This window comes from Mobula birostris, chromosome 7, assembly GCF_030028105.1.
Source record: "Mobula birostris isolate sMobBir1 chromosome 7, sMobBir1.hap1, whole genome shotgun sequence".
Lineage (NCBI taxonomy): Eukaryota > Metazoa > Chordata > Chondrichthyes > Myliobatiformes > Myliobatidae > Mobula > Mobula birostris.
Genome location: NC_092376.1, coordinates 65,609,656 through 65,637,169, shown reverse-complemented (window position 1 = coordinate 65,637,169; position 27,514 = coordinate 65,609,656). Strand labels below are relative to the sequence as shown.

General features: G+C 40.2%; 1 protein-coding gene across 9 annotated transcripts in view; it reads left to right on the top strand.

Annotated features, from left to right (window-relative positions):
* Positions 1-14,255, top strand: part of LOC140200263 (synaptotagmin-like protein 2) — a 106,948-nt gene extending 92,693 nt beyond the window's left edge. For all 9 annotated transcript variants that reach the window (XM_072263318.1, XM_072263320.1, XM_072263322.1 and 6 more), the window contains 6 exons: positions 1,948-2,050; positions 7,556-7,717; positions 11,206-11,281; positions 11,360-11,450; positions 12,889-13,094; positions 13,492-14,255. In XM_072263318.1, the coding sequence (XP_072119419.1) occupies positions 1,948-2,050; positions 7,556-7,717; positions 11,206-11,281; positions 11,360-11,450; positions 12,889-13,094; positions 13,492-13,640 (787 nt within the window). In that variant the 3' untranslated portion in view covers positions 13,641-14,255. The remainder of the gene's footprint in view (positions 1-1,947; positions 2,051-7,555; positions 7,718-11,205; positions 11,282-11,359; positions 11,451-12,888; positions 13,095-13,491) is intronic.
* Positions 14,256-27,514: the final 13,259 nt, after the last annotated feature.

Genomic DNA, 27,514 nt, shown 5'->3' with positions numbered 1-27,514 from the left:
ATCCCCTCCGCTTGAGCTTATCTTTTTTTTATTGGGAGCTGATGTCAAGTTAGTCAAAAAGCCAGTCAACAAGACTTGCTGTTTTAAATCCTTCCTGCTCTCACTCTCACTCTCCTGTAAAGTGGAAATTTGCCTGCAACGAGACAAGTTTGGAAAATCTTATTACCTGATAGATTCTTTAATACTTTGAAGTGAGTTTGAAGTTATTTTTAGTGAGGTACTGGAGGTACACTCTTTCTTGAAGAGAAGTTTGTTTCTGCTTCAGGAACTGCTATGTTGATCCTTGGGATGAATTGTCCAAAGGATGGTAAAAGAAGGTTACTTGCCTGAAAAGGAGGTTTTAAAAAAATATATATTTCAATGCTCTGGAAAAGAGCAGAATAATTGGAATTAAATTCATTGGATAACCAATTAGCAAAGAAATCTGTGTTAGACAAAATGGCTTCCTTCGATCCTGTATAATACTTTAATGCTATACAGAGGCATTAAGTATAAGGCATGGATAACCATTATACACAGGTCTGTGGGCTCCAAGAAGATCCTAATTGACCTTCATTTTTTATGAAGAAAAGTCAATGAAAGGACTACCCGGAAATACTGACAGAATTTCTATGCAAAGGTGACTAATTTTAAATTAAGCACTGTAAGTAAAGAATGAATACATAATTCATTCAGCAATTTAAAAAGCAGGTGGATTTTGGTTACTTTTGATTTGTGAAATTAAAGGAGAATGGACAAAAGTATAGTTGATATCAAACTAGGAGAGACAATGATTACTGATCATGAAACTAAAATTAATAAAATATAAAAATATATAAACTGAATGCAATTGCAATACTTTATGGGAGAATTAAAAAGTGGCAATATTCCAAGAATGTGTTGAAATATGCACAATGCATGTATTCTAACAACACAGTAGACTAGAGATTCATTAATTTCTACTGTCGTTGGCAACTAATGTAGAGTAGTAATCAACATTCAATGCAAATACGAGGGGTGATTGATAAGTTTGTGGCCTAAGGTAGAAAGAGTCAATTTTAGAAAACCTAGCACATTTATTTTTCAACATAGTCCCCTCCTACATGTACACACTTAGTCCAGCGGTCGTGGAGCATACGGATCCCTTCTTTGTAGAAGTGGTCCACAGCAGGGGTGATTGATCAGTTCGTGGTCTAAGGTAGAAGGAGATGAGTTATGAACTTCAAACTTTCTGCATTATCACTCAAAGAGTCGAACTGCACGTGCATATAACGAGAGCGTCTTGGACCTCCAGGTGGTCCACAGTAAGGGTGATTGGTAAGTTCGTGGCCTAAGGTAGAAGGAGATGCGTTATACATCTCTCGTTACATGCACGTGCAGGTCAACTCTTTGAGTGAAAATGCAGAAAGTTTGGAGTTAATAACTCATCTCTGTCTATCTTAGGCCACAAACTTATCAATCACCTCTGCTGTGGACCACTTCTGGAGGTCCAAGACACCAACTTCTACAATGAAGGGATCCGTATGCTCCACGACGACTGGACTAAGTGTGTAAATGTAGGAAAGATAAATGTGCTAGGTTTTCTAAGATTGACTCTGTCTACCTTATCAACTTATCAATCACTAATAGGTGTATTTAAATACTACAGGAATAGAAAAGGAAAAAAATATATTGAGTATAGAATGAATGAGCTACAAACTCAGACTGGTAAACGATACATTAAAGAATGGAGTGGGGATATTTTAGTAAAAATATGGGCATCAGGCAAAAATACCAAGTGTCAAATAATTGGATGCAAAATCAATGAAACTAGATGGATTAAATGTAATGGGTTAAGTGGCATCCTCTAACTATGGCTCTACGTTAAAGAATGAGAAAAGCGAAAATGCAAACTCAAGCAGTTCAGAAAGAAAATCACAGAACTCTACTATTCATTCTTACCTCATCAATAGTCTCTGGTTCTTTTAGATACGTGAAAAGCTACCTGCTTCCAGATAAAGTTAAGTTGGGAAAGAAGAAAACAACAGTGAAGAAGAAAACTTTGAGTCCAGTCTACAATGAAATACTGAGAGTAAGGGGTTTGGGCATCATTTTTCTTAACCTTGTTTAGCTATAGAAATACTAAGTGAAATATTATAAACATTAATAATGGTAATTACATTTTCATCTTTGAAAGTATTAGTGCTCTTGTAAACCTCAAGAATTACATTACAAATATGTTACTACTGCTATATCATAGACAAATTTCAAAGTATTGATAGTTGTGACGCAACTCCGAAGTAGTCTGTATGTTTTTAGGTGATGTTGCACATCCACCAGAGTAATGCTGGATCTTGGAATTAAAATTTAACACTGCTTTCATCAGCAGGATTTGTATTCCTTTGAATTTTGGAAGTTAGAGAAGTAGTTAAATTCTGGTGACGCTAAGAAACTGGGATTACAGGAAAATTAACTGGATGAGCAAGCAATTGTTTCAGCCTATTTTGCAAGTTGGTTAGAGAGAGCGCTGTGGATCTTGTTGCAATTACAGAATTTTTGGTAAGCCTGAACCTGAGGTGCTATATTAAGCATTAATTTCCCTGACTTCACTTCCTAGAAAGCAGCACCAAGCAATGTAAATGCGAACAAAGTTTTGTTCCCTAATGGGCTCAATCCATTTTATGCTCTCTTTGACTGACGGAACATGGGGGCAGCTACATAAACTCACACAGCCACTGAAAACCCTGTGATCTCAGTCTCTGAGGCCAATGTGAGAGCACCCTTCAGAAGGGTGAATCCATGGAAAGCATTCCTGGCCCAGATGGCACACCTGGCCGATTACTGAAGAAATGTGCTTGTTAACTGGCTTGAGTGTTTACTCACGTCTTTAGCCTCACACTTCAGCAGTCTGAGGTACCCACCTGCTGCAAATAGACATGGCAACCTGCCTCAATGACTATCATCCAGCAGCACCTGCATCCACTGTGATGAAATGCTCGAAGAAGTTGGTTGAGAAGCATATCTACTTCTGCCGGAGGAGTAACTTGGATCTGCTCCAATTTCCCTACCATCCCAACAGGTCAAAGGCAGATGTCATTTCATTGGCCCTTCACTTTGCTCTGGAACACCTGGACAGTGAAGATGCGTACATCAGTTTGTCCTTCATTGACTATAGCCTGGTATTCAACACCATCCTCTCCATGAACACTCGTCACTGAATTCCAAGTCCTGGACCGCAGTACCTTACTCTACAACTGGATCCTCGACATCCTCACTGGCGACCCTAGTAAATATGGATTGGCACCAACATCTCCACAATCACCATCAGCACAGGTGCACCACAAGACCATATAATTAGCTCCCTTCTTTATGAACTTTATACCTATTATTGTGTGGTAAAATATAGCTCCAATCCAATAATGTTTGTTGATTACAGCATTGTTGTTGGCCAAATCAAAGGTGGTAATGAATCAGCATACAGGAGGGAGATTGAAAATCTGATTGAATGGTGCTACAACAACAACCTCCCAACGTCACCAAAATCAAACAGCAGATGATCAACTACAGGAAGAAGAAGCCGGAGGTCCACGAGCCAGTCCTCATTAGGGGATTGGAGGTGGAGAGGGTTGCTAGCTTGTAGTCACTTGGCATTATCAAAGGATCGGTCCTGGGACCAGCACATAAGTGCAATCACAAATAGGGCACAACAGTGCCTCAACTTAGAAGTCTGCATGGATTTGGCATGTTGCCAACAACTTTGACAAACTTCTATAGATGCACAGTGGAGAGTATTCTAACTGGTTGCATCATGACCTGGTATGAAAACACCGATGCCCAGGAATGCAATATTCTATAGCAAGTGGTGGATATAGCCTAGTCCTTCACAGGCAAAGCACATTTACATGGTACACTGCCACAGGAAAGTAGCACCCATCGTCAAAGATCCTCACCCGTCTAAGCCATGCTCTCTTCTCACTACAACCATTGGGCAGGAGTTACTGAAGTCTTATTTGCAAACTCTTTGGTTATTTGTTCAAAGTTAAAAGTTACTTAAAAGTAACTATATTATCAAAGTACATATGTCACCATGTACAACCCTGAGATTAATTTTCTTTTGGGAAATCACAGGAATGTAATAGAATCAATGAAAGACTGCACCCAACAAGATGGACAACAACCAATGTGCAAAAAAAAACAACTGTGCAAGTACAAAAAGAAGGGGGGGGGGGAGAAAATAATAATAGTAATCAATAAATAAGCAACACACATAAAAATGCTGGTGAAAGCAGCAGGCCAGGCAGCATCTCTAGGAAGAGGTACAGTTGATGTTTCGGGCCGAGACCCTTCGTCAGTACTAACTGAAAGAAGAGATAGTAAGAGATTTGAAAGTGGGAGGGGGAGGGTGATATCCAAAATCAGCCTCCGGGTCCAACATATAATTTTCCGTAACTTTCGCCACCTCCAATGGGATCCCACCACTTTCCCTCCCCCCCCTTTCTGCTTTCTGCAAGGATCGCTCCCTACGTGACTCCTTTGTCCATTCGTCCCCCCCCCCATCCCTTCCCACCAATCTCTCTCCCAGCACTTATCCTTGTGCTATACATGTCCTTACACTTCCTCCCTCACCACCATTCAGGGCCCCAGACAGTCCTTCCAGGTGAGGCGACACTTCACCTGTGAGTTGTCTGGGGTTATATACTGCGTCCGGTGCTCTCAATGCGGCCTTCTATATATTGGCGAGACCCGACGCAGGCTGGGAGACCATTTCGCTGAACACCTACGCTCTGTCCGCCAGAGAAAGTAGGATCTCCCAGTGCCACACCTTTTAATTCCACATCCCATTCCCATTCTGATATGTCTATCCACGGCCTCCTCTACTGTCGAGATGAAGCCACACTCAGGTTGGAAGAACAACACCTTGTATTCCTTCTGGGTAGCCTCCAACCTGATGGCATGAACATTGACTTCTCTAACTTCTGTTAATACCCCACCTCCCCTTCGTACCCCATCCCTTATTTATTTATCATTGTTATTTTTTTTCTTTTCCCCTTTTTTTTCTCTTTTTTTTCTCCCTCTGTCCCTCTCACTATACTCCTTGCCCATCCTCTGGGCTTCCCCCCCCTTTCTTTCTCCCTAGGCCTCCCATCCCATGATCCACTCCCTTCTCCAGCCTCGTATCCCTTTCGTCAATCAACTTTCCAGCTCTTAGCTCCATCCCTCCTCCTCCTGTCTTCTCCTATCATTTTGGATCTCCCCCTCCCCCTCCCACTTTCAAATCCCTTACTCACTCTTCTTTCAGTTAGTCCTGACGAAGGGTTTCGGCCCAAAACATCGACTGTACCTCTTCCTATAGATGCTACCCGGCCTGCTGCGTTCACCAGCATTTTTTATGTGGGTTGCTTGAATTTCCAGCATCTGCAGATTTCCTCGTGTTTGCGGAAATAAATAAGCAACAAGGATTGAGAACATGAGATGAAGAATCCTTGAAGGTGGGTCCATAGGTTGTGGCAATACTTCAGTGATTGGGCAAGTGAAGTTATCCCCTCAAGAGCTTGATGGTTGAGGGGTAATAACTGTTCCTGTACCTGGTGGTGTGAGTCCTGAGGCTCCTGTACCACCTTTCTGATGGGAGCAGTGAGAAGGGAGCATGACCTGAATGATAGGATCTTGGTGATGGACGCTACTTTCATGTGAGAGGGCTCCATACAGATGTGGTAGGGTGGGATGTATTAGTTATTTGTAATTTCTATTGTGTTTCGTAACATTCCTGTAAAATGCCTGCAAAAATGTTCCTCAAGGTAGTATAACATAACATGTACATAGTTTGATAATAAATTTATTTTGAACTTTGAAAGGAATGATATTTGTTCTGAGATTGTGGTGTAGCCAAAGTTCACTCTTTTGATTTGTAGGATGTCATGTGGAAAAATTAAGGCAGGAAAGAACCATATACGTTGAATCATTGGACATAATCTCATTGAAACGCTTAAAAATTCTGAAGTGTGCTTGGTGCTGAGATGCTGTTCCTTTTGCAAAGCATTCTCAGGAGTTAGAGCTATCTGTCTTAGACTCCGACCACAATCAGATAGATCATCAATCTTTGGAATGCTCTACCGCACAGAACCGTGGCTGTTTGGCCAGTTAGCTTATTCAAAACTAAGGCCGGAGACTGTGGAAGATAATAAAGGAATCCAGGTCAGGAAGATGATATAAAAATTAATTTCTGATCTTATTGAATCTCAGAATAGGCTTGATTAATCATAAGACCAGTTATACTGTTTTTGTGTTTCTGTACTGTAGCATCAGGTTGGAGATCCGAGAGCCAAAGGGCATAATCTGAGATACTTTAAATTTGCATTCTTTTGATGTGAAATCAAGTAGCTGTCTTTGAGAAAGCAAAATTCTATGATTGTGGGAACCTCATTATAAACAAAAATGTAGTGAGTACCCAAAAGATCAGATAACAGCTGTGAAAGGAGAAACATTTCAAATCAATGAAATTTCATCAGAATATTGAAATGAAAGGGCAGCTTTTTCTTCAATGATACTACACAACCTACATCCTCAATTTTTAAGTGATTTTCTCATGAGTGATTGTGGCGCTATCACCCACAGAAGGACATTAAATTAGCTGAATATTTTGCAAAGCTACAGTGTCAAGATATACGAAACAAAACAAGGTACATAACTGAAGATACCAGTTTAATAATGAACTAAAAATATGGTGGACCAGAGTTCAGAGACAATGTTTTACATTCCAAGTTACACATGCCAAACTTACAGACTTCGCTACATACAAATGAACTTCCATAATTATATTAATAAAAATTCAAAACTTTCATGCCATTCATTACAGTACTGTGGAGGTATGGTTACCATACAGAGCAATTTGTATTTTTTTCAACCTGTATGATCAACTTACGGATGTCTGTAAACATGGAACCTGTTTGTAGTCCAGTTTTTGTTTGATGTTCTGTGCTTTTGCAGGCAAATTATGTTGAGTTGAAGATGGATGTTACTTGTGCTCACATACAAAGTGTGTTGGAAGGGATTATGGCATTATAATTTTGAATGGAGGAGATTTGCCCTGAGTTATTTTCATTAACTTCCTATATGTCTGTTTCTCACTGAGGAAAACAAAGATGATGAGATGAAGAAGGCTAAGAAAAGATCATTTTACTGCTACGTATCCAGAAATCCAGCATAAATTGTATCATGAAATCTAAAAAGATACAAGGAGTTTTTAAAATTCATAACTGCAAATAATTGGTCCTCATGTTATTGTTTTTATCTAGAAACGTAATAACCCATGGAGCACAGTATTTGCTGTGACTCTTTCTGAATGCATGATTATTATTTTTTAAAGTTGCAGTTAATGTAGTATTTTCTGTTTAACAAATTTGAGCCACACTGATACAAATTAATTGGCACTAAACATGCGAGGGTTTTAAGAATATTTGATGTATATTTTCATAATTGTTTAGTGGTTAACAAGTGTCTAAGAATAAACTGCTGATAAGTGATAAAACTACTGACAATAAATGTTTATTTTTATTTGTTTCCATTCTAACTGTGTTCTGCATCTCTTGTGTTACAGTATAAAGTTGAAAAGAATATCCTGCTGGCTCAGACCCTGAACCTTTCTGTTTGGCACAATGACACATTTGGACGAAATGATTTTCTGGGTGAAGTAGAAATAGAACTGGAAAAGTGGGATTGGAGTAACAAGCAAATGGAATGGTACAACCTGAAACCAAAGGTAATTTATAGTAAAATAATTTAAAATATACAAGACAATTGAAAACAATGCACTTTTGTAAAGTTAAATATTAATTCAGAATGCTTAAAATATTGGTCACTTTCAATTTTAAAAACTATTTTCCAGTTATGTAACTTTTATCAGAAATAGAAACTCAGTTACATAAGCGCGTTATTGATACAAAGTAAAGTAAATAATATTCTATCACTCAATTAATAAAGCATTTAATGTAACCCATCACAGGCTGGCCCTGGGCTACGAACACTTGATTATGGACATCCCTACATATCAATGAGCTCCCATAATATTTTAAAATTCATAAGCCTGACATGCGTTCACGCCTACAAAGAGTAGAACTAGTTTCTCTTTCCCCTGGTATTAATTTACATACTTCCAAGCACCTTAAAACTATGCCCCCTCGTGTTGAATGCCTTGGAGGACAGCCTTCTGAGTATTCAGCATTTCATGGGAGCAAAAGAAGGGGGGACTGAAAGGTAAAGCAGATTTGCCAGAGGATCTCAAAGGAGGAGTGAATGGATTCTTGCCAGGAGAGTACATCTCCAAGGTATTTATTGGAGGTCACTCCCAGAGCTCCTGTTTCCTGATGAACATCATAACCAGAGAATAAAGCTTTTAAACCAACAGTGACAGAGATCTGTCGACTTCTACAGGCAGAACTGCAGCCATGCTGTAGAGGTATTTTTTACTATCACCCTGAACTTAGCCAGTGGATTATTTCAAGCAGTGATGATTAAATTAACTCTTCACAACAGAGCGCAAGAGTTGTGATGTCATGTTACAATAGGATAAGATGTTGTTGAGACTGAACCTTGAATATTTTGTGCAGTACTGGTTGCCATTCATGCAGCACAGAGCGTCACTGGAAGTCATTCCTGCCTGTGGCCATCAAACTTTACAACTCCTCCCTTGGAGGGTCAGACACCCTGAGCCAATAGGCTGGTCCTGGACTTATTTCATAATTTACTGCAATAATTTACATATTACTATTTAACTATTTATGGTTCTATTACTATTTATTATTTATGGTGCAACTGTAACGAAAACCAGTTTCCCCCGGGATCAATAAAGTATGACTGTGACATTCTATAGGAAGGATGTAAGTAAGCTAGAGAGATGCAGGAAAGATTCAGCATGCTGTTACTAGGACTTGAGGAGAGAATGGATAGGCTGGGACTGTTTCCCTGAAGTAAAGAAGGCTGAGTGGTGACCTTGTAGAGATTTATTAAATTGCGATGGGCATTGTGAAGGTGGATGGTCGCAGTCTCTCTCCCAAGGCAGGAGTGTCTAAAACTAGAGGGGAAAGATTTGAAGTTGACCTAAGGAAGATTCTAATGCAAAGGGTGGTGGGTATATGGAGTGAGTCATCAGAGTAATCAGAATCAGGTTTAAATGGTTAAAAGTAACAATGGTACAGTTAATGCCAAAAAGACAGTTGAACAGGTTCATAGATAAGAAAAGTTTAGAATGATGTTTGCTCAGTGTAGGCAAATAGGACAATGGGACTCCCAATATGCATCCTCCCTTAAAGTGGGTGTAAGATGAAATGCTTGGCATGCGCAAGATCAGCCTTTTTTTGCTGTGATTATAACTCTATGACCCTGTCCATAGATTACTGCATTAGCGTCATCTTTAATCTCCAATCAAGTATATGGGGCTTCATCTCCTTTGGCATGTGGAAAACTGCCAAAGCAATCATGTTGGAATTATTGTCCTCACCACACAAACTCTCCATCATTGAAATGGAGTGTGAGATTTACAAGTGACCTTGCCAACTCTACGCCTGCTGCTGAAAACTACGTACATGCCTCTATATTTTCAGCCCCCAGTAGAAGTGCTCCAGCTAAGTGCTTGCCTCTGCAAGTTTTATCAGTCTTGCAGATAGAAGGCAGTGTCCTTGCTCTCAATCATTGAAACACACCTCACTTTTACTGGAATCAATTAATTCCACCTGGCGTTGGTGTGCAATTTTGAATCAGTCTTTCAGTACTTACATAGGATATCCATTTTCACAGTTCTATTTAAGAATTCCTGGAGTTTGGCCCAGGACAATGAGAAAAAAGTTCAATTACATGGGCTCCAAGTTATGAATGATGTGAAGACCTGATTTACAGAAATCTGTCCATGCAACTACTCCATTACAATATAAGCTGTAATAATAAAATATTACATGATACAGTATTCATTAATGACTGGATACAGTATATGTTCCATTAATTTAAATATTGATACTGTTAGGGATGTTATTCAATAAAATGAAACATTATAAGTAGTGTATGTAGAGCAATACAATATGGGTTGTTATGGAAAATAGACTACAGACTTGCAAAGGTAGTGGCTTACATACATTTCTTGTGAATGTAACCTTTCTGTGAACTGGAGACTGCCTGTATGTCCAAACGTCAGACAAGCAAGCAGACACTGTGGAAGGAATTACAGGCTTGAGAGAGGTATTGGAAAGCCAGTTGGTTGTTGTCATTAATTTTATGTGGTCAAATGGCACAGATTAGCTGAATTACAGAGTCACGTTGCCAAACAGAAGCTTGGAAAATGGGAACACGGGTTGGCAGTTTGGTCCCTTCAGCTTGTTCTCCCATTCTGTATAATCATATAATTTTTAGTAATCCAAACCAGCTATATGACTCCTGGTTTTCTCTCTGCCTATTTCATATTAGCTATGCTGTAATCAATTAGAACTATTTCAAAGTCTGAAGTATGCTGGAAAATAACCACCAATGCATCTACTATTTCTTGAGACATTTCCTTAAATTCTCTGGGATGCAAACTATCAGATCTTGGAGTATTCAGTTTTCCTAACACTATTTCTTGACTGATGTAGATTTAACTTAATCTCTTCAAAATGTTGGGGAACTATTTATACCCCCTTTGTAAATATAAAACCGAAGTATGTGTTTACTGTTCCCTGTAAATGTCTTGCTTCCAAATAAAGGCTGTCTACATTTTCTTCACTGATTGTTTTCAGTCAGTTTTTTGATTTTCTGCAAGCTTTCTCTAATACCGTATTTTCCAAAGAATGCTAATAAAGTAAAACACTGTAACAAAGAAAAGGAATGAACCCTTGAGGGACTTTTGGGGTAATTTCAGAACTGGGAAGGAAAGCATGACAAGATGTGCTCTAGGAGTGATAGGATAGATGACTAGAGTCTTATCTGCTTCAGCTTCATGATAGGGAAGCAACGAGATGCAGATAGATGAGTCATTGTGTACATGCAGAATCACGTTGAGATTAGATAACTAGCTGTTTTGAACATAGCTTTCTAAGTTTATAAAACACAATTCTGTACTTTTGTTACGTTTCCTCATTAAGTAAGCTACTGCAGGACTTTTTAGAAGAGTACTTTGATCAATAGATTCTTATATATGTTGTACATAGGTTTTGCTATGTCATGGCAACAATATTATTTCAAATATTTTGACCAAATGATCCTCTTGTTCATAATTCTTTGCAGACAGTTACGTCTTACACAAGTGATAACAAAGGTACCCTAAGAGTGGCTTTCCGTTATATTCCACAGGGATACAAAGGTATTTTATCCTTCATATCTGATAATTTACAGTTATTTTCATTTGCATCAATATACTTACTGATGTTTTTGGCCACAGGGAAAAGAACAGGTGAAGTTCAGATTTGGGTGAAGGAAGCCACTAATTTACCGCAAATTAGGGCACATCGCTTGGATCCATTTGTGAAATGGTAATAAGGTTGTTCTTGTATTATACATACAATTATTACAAAGCTTTTCCATCTATTACTTTATTTTACAAAGAATGATTATAATTGTATATATGAGATTTATTTCCAAGGAGCTTGAATTTGTGCTAATAACAAACCAAGAAAATTTTTGCCATTGACGAGAAGGAAATAATCATCTCTGAAGTGGTACTTAGTTTATCTTGGGCACATTCAAAGTGATTGCTCTCATGCAACAGTGGGAATCTTAACAGATTGGCTGAACTGCCTATGATATGAAAATATTAGCAGACAAACTAGGAAAAAGCCCATCTTATAATTAACTATTTTCACTTACATTTTTCAGACCGCAAAAAAATTAGAACATTATAATGCAGAGGTGGTAGAAAGCAATTGGGGAAAAAAAGAATTAAGTTTCCTGCTAGTAAAAATTGAATTAGCATTTTTATGTGTAACCCTCAGGTTCTGTGGACTGTGTAAGTCTAAGGAAGACAATCTCTGGCCTTGGCAAATGTGTGAAATTGAGGTGCAAAACCCCACTGTTTGTGTGGATGCTGCGTGATTTGTTACCCTGTTACAAATCAGTACCATGAAATAACAGACAATACACCATATGCAATTAAAAGATTTAGCTTTATAATTCTTAATTTGACTAATGGGTTAGTAAAGTAAAGCAAAAAGAAAAGGGCCCATTTAAATGCAACAGTCTAATGTGCACAAGTTGGCACTCACAGTTTCCCTTTCATCAATCCTCCATCGAGTTCCCCAAGCTTTGTCAACTCCGGGCCCCACACCAAGTCCACTCCTTTTGAGTGTCTACTACGGCCTCTCCTTTCTGGCATTTCCTCTCTCCATGTCCCGCCAGATAGAAGCCCCAGATCACCTCGGTGTCAGGCACACAGCACAAAAACACAATCCCCTCATTGGACAGCTCATATTCCAAAGCACCCGTTATCTCTAACCATAACCCAAACATTGCTTCTACAGAAAGACCATTACATTCGCAGTGAAACCTTTCCCAGGGTGTTACATGTGTTAAAATGCATTATATTTAGAAATAATGAGGGAATTGCAGAGCACTTAGTTTTTTGGTATTTAACAGTTTGATGCATCATAATTGTTATTTTAGAAAAATAAATAGTGAATAAAGACTGCAATTTTGGAACTGCCATACCCTGTTGCTAGTATTTCTGAGGGCAAATGCACTCATTATGTAGGAAGTTGCTAATGTCTTTCCATAAAATCTAGGCTACAATTGATTCTTAACTGGCTGAGAGCAGGTTCCCAAGGTTAACCAAGCATCATTGCATTTATGTACTTCATAATTTTTGTAATTTTTGAGTGCATATGCCAAAGGCAATTCCTTTTTGAGAGTAGACCAATATGTCTGGGTTTGGACAAACACTTTAATTTAATCAAATTGATTTTTCCTCTCTACAAGTTTCATTCTTCCAGACACGAGCAAAAAAAGCCGTCAGAAGACTCGGGTTGTAAAGAAAAGCAGAAATCCCAGTTTCAATCACACTATGGTCTATGATGGTTTTGGGCCTGAAGACCTCAAAGATGCATGTGTTGAACTTTCAGTCTGGGACCATGATAAACTGGTAAATCATTTCCTTGGAGGACTAAGGATTGGCCTTGGCACAGGTAATGGCTTCTAAGATGTTAAGTCGTTTGAATTTCACCATTATCTACTGCAACTATCATAATTATTCTGTTATCACTTTTAGCTGCCTTCAGTTGTAGGCCTTGTTAAATGTACAAATCAGGGATTTCAATTTGTAATTTGTTTTAAAGAGTTTGGAGTAGTGGTGGAGAATTCATTTGAAATTAGATTGGTATAGATAAGAGTTTCAAACAACATAATTTCACTGTAAATTGTAAGAGGATATGGGGATTAACAGTGCTGTAGGAATGTAGTTTATCATGTTACAAGGAAAGACAAATAACTGATGTTTTTTGTAATCTCTAATATATTGTGTGTTTATAAGCTGAGGTTGAAATCTCTATTCTTTCTTTATTGACCACTTCTGTTATTGGACAGGTAAAAGCTATGGACTGGCAGTAGACTGGATGGATTCTACAGAAGAGGAAAAACTAATTTGGAATAAAATGATCACTCATCCAAATGTATGGGTAGAGAATGTGCTTCCTTTGAGAATGCTAATGCTCAGCAAAAGCACCACAAACTGAACTCAAATACTAAATACAAATTCTTTCAAATCTGGGAGAGGTCTTTTTACAAATCAGTATCACAAAATATTTTTGTGGCCCAACACCAGATATGATAATATGGGGAAAGTGTTTTTGATGATAACTTGCATTGGACTGAAAATCCTATGTTCACTTGTAAGAAAAGCTACATGTTGCTATAATAAAATACATTTTACAAAGCTGCGGTATTATCATTCAGTGCCATTAACATTTAGGTGATTACAATAAACTTATTTCATTCCAATGTTGGTTCATTATTGATGTTGCAATATTTTAGCTTGTAAAAGCTTACCATTATTTTGTTTATGTACTGTATGAAGATGTTCCAATATAATAGAAATTATGCAATAATTTGTTCATTTTGTAATACTTAAAACAGTGAGTACAATATGTGCTTGTCACTTTATATGTCTGTTTATCACTGCTAACCAAAGATTAACTTCCACCCGAATGTCTTTCTAATTGGTGAGATTTTTTTTCAAAGTTGGGCAAATGTCAATGACAAATAAAAGATTTTCAATGTTTTTGCTCATGTATGGTTGGCACTGTAACACTACAGACAAGCATATTCATAATAAAGACTCAAGCTACCAATGAGTTTTTCTCTTAATAATTTACTTGGGGTTGAGGTAAAGATGCATGGCTGGTTTAGCAGGTTTACTCCACCTACATTGTGGAAGAGCAGTTTGGCAAATTTTCATTTTGTGATCAAAGTCAAAATCACGTTTAATGTCATATCATTTTTATGCAGTGTGATTTTGCATAGAGGTTGGTTTGGCACATGTTGTTTCTGTGCTCTGTTTTGCTCTTTGTATGCGTCAGTTGGAGGTGGATACTCCCATTGGAAGAATTGTTTATGGATACATTTTGACAACCTTGCAACCTAAAGAATAATGCATGGCAGGATGGCGTTGAGCTCTGAATTCTGTCAGCCAGATTATGTATGGCTCAGGAAGCACTGGATTGGATTATCATCTCCGATGCTATTTTCACTCTGCAATTTTATTTCTTAAATGATTTATTTCCAATATTTGGCTCACTTTGGTGTTTCTGATTTTCTATTACAGTATGTCATTGCCAATTAACTTGAACATTCATCTATTGTTGTTCCCCTTTATAGTTTCAGTGGGAGAAATCAGAATGTCCCATACCAGAAATTCATTTCACTAACCTTATCAATCAATGTTAAAGTGTCAACAGGTTTTCATTTTGACTAATATCTGCTATCCATAAAATCATAGCTCCAGAATAATCCCTAATATATGCACCTTATTATTTTCTATACCTCCTATAAAATCACCTTTCTATGTGTAAAGGGCAAATATACCTCAATCTATCCAGTTTCCTCTTGTAACTCAAAACTGATGACATAAACTAGATTGGAATTTATTAACCCAGTGAGGAAATTGGCACTTGCAGCATTTATTTTCAGTGTATACGCATGTATAGTTCGCCATAGAAATCAGAAAACTGCTGTCAAGATTGCCCTACTTCTCCATAAGGTTTTTGGCACAGGTTCCTTGAGGTGAGATTTGGCAATAAAAAAGTTTAGAATGGGGCCACTCAAGGATGTGATTTTTTTTCTTTACAACAAATTAACTCAAGCCTGCTCTATACTTCTGCGTCAAATCTATGCGGTAGGGTGATGTGCACCTCCCCAAAAAAGAAACTCGTGCGGCGACACAGACCGCAATAACTACGATTGGTCTGCTTGGTAGCATCGCATTTCCAGTTGCTTTTCTCCGCCATGTCTGTACACTGATGTGAAATAAATGGTTGGAGACGATGAACCAAATCATCAAATCTACCTGCTGACATCCGAAAATATTTGAAATGCATTTCCTCGTCCATGTCTCTCACGAAAAAACTCAACACAGTGGCATAGAAACCCCACCGCCAACTAGCGTTTTGGCCATGAATTGCAGAGCGACACAGGCACAACTACGCATGCTAGCTACAGCGTAGAGCTACACATAAGTATAAATCAGGCTTTAAAAGCAAGCAGTGAACTTTCTAGTAATGAAATTTATTTTTAAGAGTATAGAATATATTTCCTTTAAATTTTAATTCTGATGCAGATATCACCATTTACTTAAAAAATTTGTTATGTTGAAAATCTGCTGTCCATAGGCTGTATTTCACTAGTGACAATTTCTTGTTGAAGTCTCGTGCATCAGAAAGTTATTTGCAAGCCCATGCTGGAACCTCTGGTGTTTTTCCTGGTGTGGGATGTTTACCTATTGATATCATTTCTTAGATCAATGGGGGAAAAATCAGCTCTTGAAAGTGCAAACGGACAAACCTCACAGTCTCAGCAAAGTGAATTTAAAAAATCCCCATTGAGTTATTGATTTTTTTTTCTCTTTGCCCACAGTTTCTGAAAGGCATATCTTTCTGAGCTCCACCTTTAGCCACAAGCATCACTCATGAAGAGAATGATCTCTCTCAGTGCAAGACATATAGAGATCACTTGCCCCTTGGTCAACCACGCCTTATTGTCCCTTCAGGTCACTATTACATGGGAGTTAATATTTTAAAAAGACAAAATTATGGTTCACTCAATTTTACAAAAGTGATGAAAGTAGCACCCATTTAGTGCACCAAAAAAACTGAATTTATAAATTTCTAGTTTATAAATACGGTAAAGCTTCATTAGTCTGACAAGAGTTTTTCAATAGCTACAAATTAAAAGACTTCTCTGGTGTAGCTGGGTGTGTGGATATACTGGGAGGTGAGCATTAGACTCTGAACTTTCACATCAGGCATTTTCCCAAGAGCTTGGATGGACAGTTGCAAAGATCTACTGGCCTTCCGGCTGCAGTGCCATTGTTTCAACATCAATTTGACTGATAGTGTGGAGGATTGTTTTTGGCTACAATGTTTTATTAATCAGCTGGTAAGTTGGGAGCGATAATATAAAGTTATGCATTTTAGAAGGTCAATTATGACCAGGACGTAAGTGGTAAGGAGCTCTGGTGACAGGGGAACTAATGGGGCACATTGTCATCCCCAAAAGTGACAGTACACATATATAATGTATTGAAGGAATTACATGAAATACTTCTGTTCATCAACTATGACGCAATATAAGAACAGGGATGTCATGTGACAGCCATATGAAACATTGGTTGGGCCCCACCTTGTGGTGTTCTGATTTCCATGCATTAGAAAGGATGTGATTGTGTTAGAAAGGGTGCAGAGGAGACTCCACCGCATATCTGAATCTCTTGCATTTATCCCGAGCATATTAAACCTTAAGAAATAGGAGAGCAGAATTAGGACATTCAGCCCATTGGTCTGCTCCAGCATTTGATCATGGCTGATCCAGTTCCCTCTCAATCCCATTCTGCAGCATTTTCCCCTTAACCTTTCACACCCTGACTTATCAAGAATCTATCAACCTCCACCTTAAGTACACTCAATTACCTAGTCTCCATAACTACATATGGCAACAGAGTCCACAGATTCATGACACTGTAGCTAGAAAAATTCCTCCTCATCTCCATTCTAAATGGATGTCCCACTCTTCTGAGGTTGTGCCCTCTAGACTTTCCCACTACAGGAAACATCCTCTCCATCTCCATTCTATCTAGGCCTTTCAACATTCAATAGGTTTGAATGAGATCCCCCCACATAGGAAAACCCTTTCAATCCCTGAGTCATTTTTATGAATATCCTTTGAACCCTCTCTAATGACAGCACATCCTTTCTTAGATAAAGGGCCTAAAACTGCTCACAATACTCCAAGTAAGGTCTCACCAGTACCTTATAAAGACTCAGCATTACATCCTTGTTTTAATATTCCAGTCCCCTCAAAATGAATGCTAACATTGCTTTTGCCTGCCTCACCTTCGACTCAACCTGCAAGTTAACCTTTAGTGAATCCTGTACGAGGACTTCGAAGTACCATTGCACCTTAGAATTCCCTCCCCATTTAGAAAATAGTCTATGCCTTTACTCCTTCTACCAAAGTGCATGACCATACATTTTCCTACACTTCTTTACCCATTCTCCTAATCTAAGTCCTTCTGCAGCCCCCCTGTTTCCTTAACACTACCTGCCCCTCCACCTATCTTCATACCGTCCACAAACTTGGCCTTAAAGCCAAAAATTCTGTCATCCAAATCACTGACATACAATGTATAAAGAAATGGCTCTAATACTGATCCCTGTGGAACATTACTAGTCACCAGCAGCCAATCGGAAAAGGCTCCCTTTATTCCCTCTCTTTACCTCGTGCCAATCAGCCAATGCTCTATCCATGCTAGTCACTTTCCTGTAAAACCATGGCTCTGATCTTGCTAAGCAGTCTCAAGTGTGGTACCTTGTCAAAGACCTTTTGCAAATCCAAGTACACAACATCCACTGATTCCCTGTTGTCTATCCTGCCTGTTATTTCCTCAGAGATATTCCAACAGATTTAGCAGGCAAGATTTTCCCTTAAGGAAACCTTGCTGACTATGGCCTATTTTATTGTGTGCCTCCAAGTACCCTGAAACCTCATGATTAACAATCGAATCCAATGTCTTCCCAACTATTGAGGTCAGGCTAACTGGCCTACAATTTCCTTTCTTCTCCCGCCCTCCATTCTTGAAGAGTTAAGTGACATTTCCAATTTTCCAGTTCTCCAGAATCATGCCAAGGTATGAATTCCATAACCTCCAGCAAAGTTAAATCTTGCAACACTGGGACAGCAGAGTTTTGCTTCCAGATGAGCTTAATGCCTTCTATGCTTGCTTTGACCACCAAAACAGAGAGGAACCATCACGCACAATTGATTCCAACATCTTCCCTCTACTTCCTGAAGAGACTGAGGTCCTTTGAAGTATGCAAGCCTCTCTTTCACATGTGCTACCAGTCTGCTGTCACCAACAAAACCTTCTATGTGGTGGTGTGCTGGGGCAATGACATCAACATGGGTGATGCCAACAGGCTCAATAAACTGATTAGAAAGGCTGGCTCTGTTACAGGAGTCAAACTGGACACACTGAAGGCTTAGTAGAACAAAGAACCGTCCAAGAAATCCCGGTAACTCTGGACAATGTTTTTCCCCCTCTGCATTCCACTCTGGCTGAAAAGGAGAGCACTTTCGGTAATAATCTAAGACAACTGTGCTGTTCCAAAGTGCGCTACATGAGGTCATTCTTACCCTTGGCCATTAGGCACTATGATGAGTCAATTTATAGCTAGGGAAGAGATGTTAGACTGTTATCAGTCAGTCAGTGGGTGCCATCTCGAATTCGGGGTTGGCAGCTATGCACCTCCATCTTCTTCGATCTTGCGACAGCACCGAGTACAGCATCTCCTCCAGTTTGTTCTCGCAGCCGCCTTGGCACTGCCCGCCGCCGCCCTCGCTGAACTCGAGCCTGAGGCCGTGTTGGCCTCCAACTGTGGCTGCTTGTTCAAACTCAGCCCTTCCTTAGGCAGAGGCCTTGGGCAGGGTCCAGGCACACGGTGCAGTGCCCAAGTTCATCATATCTTTTCTAACTAGGTGCGTAACATATGATTCGTAGATACGTGGTGAGGCTTTAATGTCTTCCACGGAAGATGGCCGTTGGCTCACAAGGAGCTCATCCGCCCTTTGTCAGGCCTTGTTTTTTTCAGTCCTGCTGCGTGTCCTCACACCCTCCTCACCAGACTAAGTCTGGTGGGGGAGCCGGCCCAAGTTGCCGACCACTCGACCATGGCCCCCGGCCGAGCTTTCAGATATACTGCAGGACTATTGGTAACCCCATCCTTAACTGTAAGATCATATGTCTGGCAAATTCTCTGACAATTCTGACCTTCTCCCAGAAATCCTCTAGACCAGGACCCCTAGAAGTTAAAATCTGCTGAAAGCGAAAGAGACACAGTGTTGAGTTGGAATTATAAAACAGGGCCGTAGGAGATGAAAAATGCCAGAGAACACTTTCATTGGCAGCAGCTGCTCTTGAACTTAAGATCTCTCTGCTCAGCAACACTATTAAGGATCTTGTGCTTAACAGTGTACTGTCTCCTTGCATTTACCCTACCAAGGAGCAACATTTCACATTTATCTGAGTTAAACTCTATCTGCTATTTTTCTGTCCATATCTGCAATTGATGTATATTGTACTGTATTCTTTGCCAGTCTTCTACACTAGCCACATGTTCCTCTAATCATCCACAAACTTACAAACCCACCCATTTACATTTTCATCCAGGTCATTCATATACATCACAAGCAGCATCGGTCCCAGCACAGATCCATGTGGAACACCACTAATTACAGACCTCCAGCTTGAATAAGTCCCTTTGACCACAGCCCTCTCTTCTGAATCCAAACAGCCTATTTGCTGTTGTTCCCATCCACCTTAATCTTTTGGATTCGCCTCCCATGAGGGACTTTGTCAAATACCTTATAAGAATCCATGTAGACAACATCCACTGACCTGCCTTCAACAATCTCTCTCATCACCTTGTCAAAGAACTCAATCAAGTTGGTAAGATACGACCTGCCCTGCAGAACTAATGGCCCTAATTAGGCCATTAGTTTCCAAATGCTCTTATACCTATTCCTATGAATTTTCTCCAGCAATTTTTCCCCACAAGTGATATGAGACTCACCAGTCTATAGTTCCCAGGATTTTCCCATATTCCCTTCTTAAATGGAGGTACAGCATTAGCCACTCGCTAGTCCTCTGGGACCTCACCTGCACCTAGAGACGACACAAAGATACCGATCAAGGCCCTAGCAGTCTCGTCTCTTGCCTCCTTCAGTAACCTGGGATAAATTCTATTAGGCCCTGGGGACTTATCCACCTTAATATTCTCACCCCTTTTACCTCCTTCTCCATCTTTTCTAAAACTTCAAAAGCCTGGTACATTAGTCACCTATTCCTGTCCGTCTCTCAACCAAGTGTCTGTAATGGCCACAATATTGTAGTTCCATCTACTGATCCATGCTCTTAAGTTTATCACCTTTACCCATAATACTGCTAGCATTAAAATACACACACTTCAAACTATCCAACCCATCACACCTGTTATTTCGATTTGGCCTGAATGATCCTTTACTTACTAGCCTGACGCCCCACTTCCCAGCTTCCTGCAAAACCAGTTTAAACCCTCCAAAGTAGCATTTGCAAACTTCCAGGCCAAGATATTGGTTTCCTTCTAGTTCAGGTGTAACTTGTCCCTCTTGTACAGGTCATCCCTTCCCCAGAAAAGGTTCCAATGGTCCAAGAACTTAAAATTCAGGGAGATGTCCCCCTGCACCATCTCCTCAGCCACACATTCATCCATGCTGTCATCCTATTCCTACCTGCCCTAGCCCATGGCAGCCTGAGCAATCTGGAGATTACTACCTTGGAGGTCTTTCTCTTCAGCCTCTTTCCTAACTCTATATATTTACTACGTAGGACCTCTTTCCCTTTTCTACGTATGTCCTTGGTGCCAATGTGCGCCATGACTCCTGGCTGTTCATTCTCTCCTTGAAAATATCCAGCAGTCTCTCTGAGTGAGGTGTCACAGTCATTTGCGATGTTAGGCTTTGCCTTGAAGGAAGTAATGGCTTACAACCTGTCAGAGTTGACGTGCATCCAAATTAGTCTCTAACTTCAATTGGAATTCTTTTTTTTTTGCTCTTAAAATGGCCTTCTGTTGGTCGTACCTAGACTTCTGTATAGTTCTGTATCACTGGTCTTGAAAGCCAGTGATCTAGCTCTCAGCAGACTACGAATCTGCTGGTTTGGGTATGTTCACTCATCCACATAAGTCTTGATAAAGTCACTGACAACTGTGGCATAGTCATTCAGATCCGAAAACGAATATTGTCCAGTCCACCAATTTAAACCAATCCTGTAAGTTCTCCTCCAGCTCCCTTAACCATACCTTCTTGGTCTTCACCACTGGCGCTGGGGTCTTCCTTGCCTGCACACTGGAAGACGTACAACCAGGTGATTGGACTTTCCAAGATGCAGTTGTGAGATGGCATAGTAAACGTTTTTGATGGTGGTATATCAGTGGTTGGCACCCTGGTTCCAAAGCTGAAACTTTGGTGATGCAGCATCAGCTCTATCCATTAAGTTTTGAGAAGAAGGAAAACATTTCAGAGGCATGTGTGCAGAAAACATCATCATTCAAAAAAATAAAACAGACAGAGAAACTCTGAACTCACATTTTGCTAAAGTATTCAGCTGCAAAGATGTTAGCAATATGCCAGTAAGTGTAGAGAAAAACAAGGTTGTTTTAAGTGACTTAGAGATCTAGAAAGTGAAGTCCTGGCTTCAGCTGAAAAGGCTGAAAGTTAATAAATCTCTGGAGTCAGACAACATGTATCCAAGGGTACTTAAAAGAGGTCTGTGATTATATATACTTTACAAACACCTAACATATATTTTTCAAAAGTCAGTAAAGACTGGTGAAATGCCCAAGGACTGGAAATGGGCTAACATTTTCCTGGTATTTAAGAAGGGTGATTGCACTGACCCTGGTAACTATAGACCAGTAAGTTTAACGTGTATCATAGGTAAGATAATGGAACTACTAATAAAGAATGAGATGGAAAAGCAGTTGATAAGAACAGGCATGTTAGCAGAAAGCCAGCATGGGTTCAGAAAGGGGAAATCATATTTTACTAATATGCTGGAGTTCTATGAAGAGGCAAATAAAATTTATGATAACAATAGAGCAGTTGATGTCACTTACTTGAACTTCCAGAAGGCATTTGACAAGGTAGCTAAGAAGAGGTTAACAATCAAAGCACAGGAGGTAGGGATTCACGGTAAGGCATGCAAATGGGTGCAGAACTGGCTAAAAAACAGAAAACAATGAGTTACAGAGAGAGGATCATTTTCACACTTAGAAGATGTTAAAAGTGGGGTTCCACAGGGATCAGATATGGGGCTGCTGCTGTTTCTAATTTACATTAATGATTTGGATAAGCACATAACAAGTAATCTAGTAAAGTTTGCAGATGACACAAAATTAGAGGGGTGGGCTGATAACATAAAGGTAGCAGAATGAATGCAGTTAGATCCAAACAATATCCAGATGTGGGCAGATAAATGGCAGATGAAACCTAATGTAAGTAAATGCAAAATATTCCATATAGGAAGTAGAAATATTATATATTAATATACAATGGGGGGGGGTCTTGCATTAGAAGTTGCACTGTATGAGAAGGATTTAGGCATTCTGGTAGACTCAGCACTCTCAACATTTAGACAATGCACAGAAGCAATTAGGAAGGCTAATAGAAGGTTGGGCTATATTATGTGCTCAGTGGAGTTCAAGTCTAGAGAAGTTCTCCTTAAGCTGTATAATGTGTTTGTGAGGCCACATCTTGAGTACTGGGTACAATTTTGGTCTCCATATTTTATGAGGGAGATGAAGGCATTGGAGACAGTTCAGAAAAGAGTGACTGGACTTACTACAGGTCTGCAGGGTATGAACTATGAAGAAAGATTTCTAGTCTAAGTAAATGTAGAATGAGAGGAGACATGATAGAAATATTCAAAATCATTAAGGGTATAAGTAAGCTGCTACTTTAAAATTAATCCATCATCAAGGACATGGGGCCATAGGTGGAGACTGGTTAAAGAGAGATTTCAGACTAACATCAGGAAGCATTTCTTTACACAACGAGTTTGACACATGGAGCAAACTACCTAGTTGTGTAGTATCTAAGAGACTTTCAAATCTAAACTCAACAGTTATTTCAGCAGAATACATGAATAAGAATCTGGCAAGCTTTGTTAGGCCGAATGGCCTGTTCTTGTGAAAAACTTTCTAATTTTCTAAAGAAGTCCTTGCAGATGAGGAAACACCTCACCTGCAAATCTGTTGGCTTGTCTACTGTTTCTGGTGCTTCTGATTGCAGCTTTCTCTACATTAGGGAGACCTGGCATAGACTGGGTGACCACTTTGTTGAGCACCTTTGTTCCATCCACAAAACAGATTTCCTGGTGGCCACAATTTAACTCCAATCCCCATTCACACTCTGTCATGTCAGTCCATGGCCTCCTCTACTGACCAGATGAGGCGACTCTCAGATTGGAAGAGCAACACCACATATTGCATTTGGGTAGCCTCCAGCCTGATGACATAAATATCAATTTCTCCATCTTCTGGTAATTTTTCCCCTTTCCCCTTCTTCAGTTTCCCACCCTGGCCCTATTCTTACCTCTTCTCTTCTTCTCACCTGCCTATCACCACCCCCTGGTGCCCCCTCCTCATTCAGTTTCTCCCATGGTTAACTCTGCTCTCCTATCCCTAACCCTCTTCTTCTTCACCGTTTTACCTTTCCCACCTATCAGCTCCTAGCTTTTTACATCATTCCCCTCCCCCACCTTCTTATTCTGCTGTCTTTCTGTTTCTCTAATATCAGTGGTAGAAACTTCACCTTTCCATGCAAAATTTACAAATCAGGTCAATCTCTCAAAGTTTACTTATGTTTTTCCTATAAATAGTCTTTCTTTGAGCAGGTGGGACTCGCCAACCTTGGACGCAGTCCACCTAGGAGAAGGAAAACTCTAATTTTAAATTTCCATTGCCTTGCGGTCATATCCACACATGGCAAAGGCTTCAGGAGTAAACCCTGAGGAAGAAATCTAGAGCTGGGATCCCTAAGGCAGTTTGATGTTGTTTACAACTTCACTCTGGCAACCTCTGTAACAATACTAGTGCCAAGCTGTATCAGCGCTTGCCCTTCCCTTGGACTATATCAGTGATGTGGAGAGGGGGAACCCACTGCCAGTTCTTCAAATCTTCCTGCCCAGGCTTCCACCCTAGAGAGGACACTGTCCACCAGAGGTGCAAACCCATGATCCCCTGGGATCAATGGCTGCCTACTACTACTTTCCCTCCTTTTCCAATCCTGATGAAGGGTCTTGGCCTGAAACGGCAACTTTTTATTCATCTCCATAGATGCTGCCTGATCGGCTAGGTTCCTCCAGCATTTTGTGTGTGTTGCAGAGGAACTGGCAATGAGTCAGTATTGAAAGCTGTGGTGACCCATTTTGGTGGAGTGAAGAAGATGAATTACAAAATGGATTTGAAGCTGTATGCAGGCACCCTGCTGGGAGCTGTCCCCATTTATGGGCTGTGTTGAGCTTTACTGCGACTCAGTACACATTGTCACAGCAGTGTCAGGTACTGGGTAATGAGAAGCCAGGGCAGCATGAAGACACAAGAAACTGTAAATATTGGTATCTAAAGCAAAAAAGAAACAAAGTGCTGGAGGAATTCAGCAGGTCAGGCAGCATCAGTGGAGGGGAATGGATGTTGACATTTTGGAAGGAGACCTTCATCTAGACAGAAAGATGCAGGGGAAATAGTATGGAGGTGAGGAGAAGTAATGAAACAAAATTCAAAGAACATTTATTATCAAAAGTCCTATGCAGTATACAACCCTGAGATTCGTCTTCCCCCAGGCAGCCACGAAGCAAAGAAAACCATGGAATCTGTTCAAAGAAAACATCAAACACCTAACATCCAGAAAAAGAACAAATCGCGCAAACTGCAAAAAAAAAACAAGTATATAACACACAAAATATTAAACATCAAACCCCAGAGTCCTTGAAACAGATTAGGAATGTGCAGTGTAGTTCAATTCAGTTCAATTTAGCGCTGTGTGTTTCGTTGACTGCAGGCTGCAGAACCAGTCCACATCGAAATGCCCCGATCAAAACTGTGCAAATTAGCAATATAAAAATGGAGTAACCAAAAACACATAACACATAAATTGCAGAGTCCCCTAAAGACAAGTTCAATCCACAAACTGCGCCGATCAAACCTTTCCAAGACCCAAGACTCCTGTACCTTCCTCTGGCGAGCGAGAGGGGGAGAGAGTCTGGTCAAACCCAGGCAGACGACTAAACACCTGTTTGACTTCCGCTCTCATCCTCGTTGATTTCAAACTTGCTTGACGCTTTAATCAGTGAGTAACAGAGCTGATCGTGGGTTCAAGCTCTGCAATTAGGCCACATACTCTGCTCTCAACCATTCTGAATTCCCTTGGAGATGACAAAAGTTGCAGATCACTCAGTCAGCCCAAAAACACATCATCAAAATGTATTTTTGAGCTGACAAGTGTTAGATCGATCAGGGCGAGAATGGGTGATGGATTGGCCGGGGGGGGGGGAGGAGCTGTGGGAAGAGTTGAAACAGTGTAATAGGCTGGGAGGTGATTGGAAGCAATAAAGAGCAGCAGATGATGGACTTTAATGAGAAAGGAGAGCACGGAACAAATAAGGGAGGTGAGGTGGGCAGATGGGAATAGTGGGGGTTGGAGGAAACTCAGTGGGAGAACTGTGTTGGTGGTAGGCAGATGGCGTGGGTGGAGGAGGGGAAAGAAACAGGATTATGGGAAATATTGGGAGTATGGGTGGTTTTAGAACTGAGTGGATTAGGAGAAAAGGGACCTAATCTTTGGATGTGCACTAAGAGCACCTTCATTGCACAAAATATTGGGTAAAGTTTGTGCCATTCCTTTTCCTTTCCTGGACCACTAATCCTACACCAATCCCATTTTAATCTTCCCACCTTCCCAAAAACTCCTTCCAAATTCTGCCACTTAACTATGGACAATTTATAATTGTCCATTAGCCTCCCAAACTGCATGTTTTAGGGAGGTAGTAGGAAACTAGAACCTGGGAGAAGTCAACAGAGAACATCTGAGGTCAGGATTTAACCCAGGTCATTGGGCCGAGATGAGTAGACTAGCTGTGCCACATCTAGTCTGATATTTAATATCTTTTTGGGAGCAGCTATAAAATAACACAATATCTATCAATTTCACATCCATCTTTGCATTGCATTTGTAAGGTAATATGATTTTAGGTAACATTATTTAGATATGTTACAGATTATGTTGGTGTTTGAGAAATATTAATAGAAAACATTACATTTAGTACCTATTGTTTGCCTTTTACATAAGTGCATGCTTTTCTGGAAGTTGGAGTGATGGTACCAGCACTTGTACACAATTTGTCAATTTCAAAACCTTCACTATCAACTGCCACCCTGCACTCAATTTCACTTGGTTGATCTGACACTTTTTCTTTTCTGGATCTCTATCTCCACCTATGGAGATAGACTTGTCATTGACCTCATCTATAAACCCACCAGCTCCCACAGTTACCTCAACGATACCTCCTCCAGCCTGACTCCAGTAAGAATGTCATCCCTTTTTCTCAGTCTCCACTGCATCAGATTTCAAGATGAGACATTCTGCTTCTACAACATCCTCCTTCTTCGGTTTCACCCCTCCAGCCTTAGCATCCAACACATCTCTTTCCCCATTTGACAGTTTCAAAACTATTCCACCAGTCACATCTTCCACTATTTCCCTCCCTTTCTGCTTTCCTCAGGACTCTTCTCATCACTCCCAATCCACCTTCCCCATCCCCTGGCAACTACAGATGGGGTAACACCAGTCTCTTTACCACCAATCAGGAAACAAAACACTTCTTCCAATTGAGGCAGAAGTTCACTTGCACCTCTTCCAACCTGGTCTACTCCATTGGGTGCTCGTGATGTGGCTTCTCCTACATTGGTAATATCAAGTGTTCAATAGATGACTTTTACAGATCACCTGTGCTCTGTACAATGGGCATTTTGAGCTTCCAGACATGTGTCATTTTAACTCTCTTTCTTACTCCCACACTGATCTCTCCCATCTTTGCCTTCTCCATTGTTAAAGATAGGCCAAACATAAATTTATAAGACAATACACGTCCTATTTGGGAAGCTCGCGTTTTCACCTATCACCTACCACCCTCTGTCCCAACAAGTACAGCAGGCAGTGAAGAAAGCAAATAGCACGCTGGCCTTCATAACAAGGGGAATTGAGTATAAGAGCAAAGAGGTCCTTCTGCAGTTGTACAAGGCCC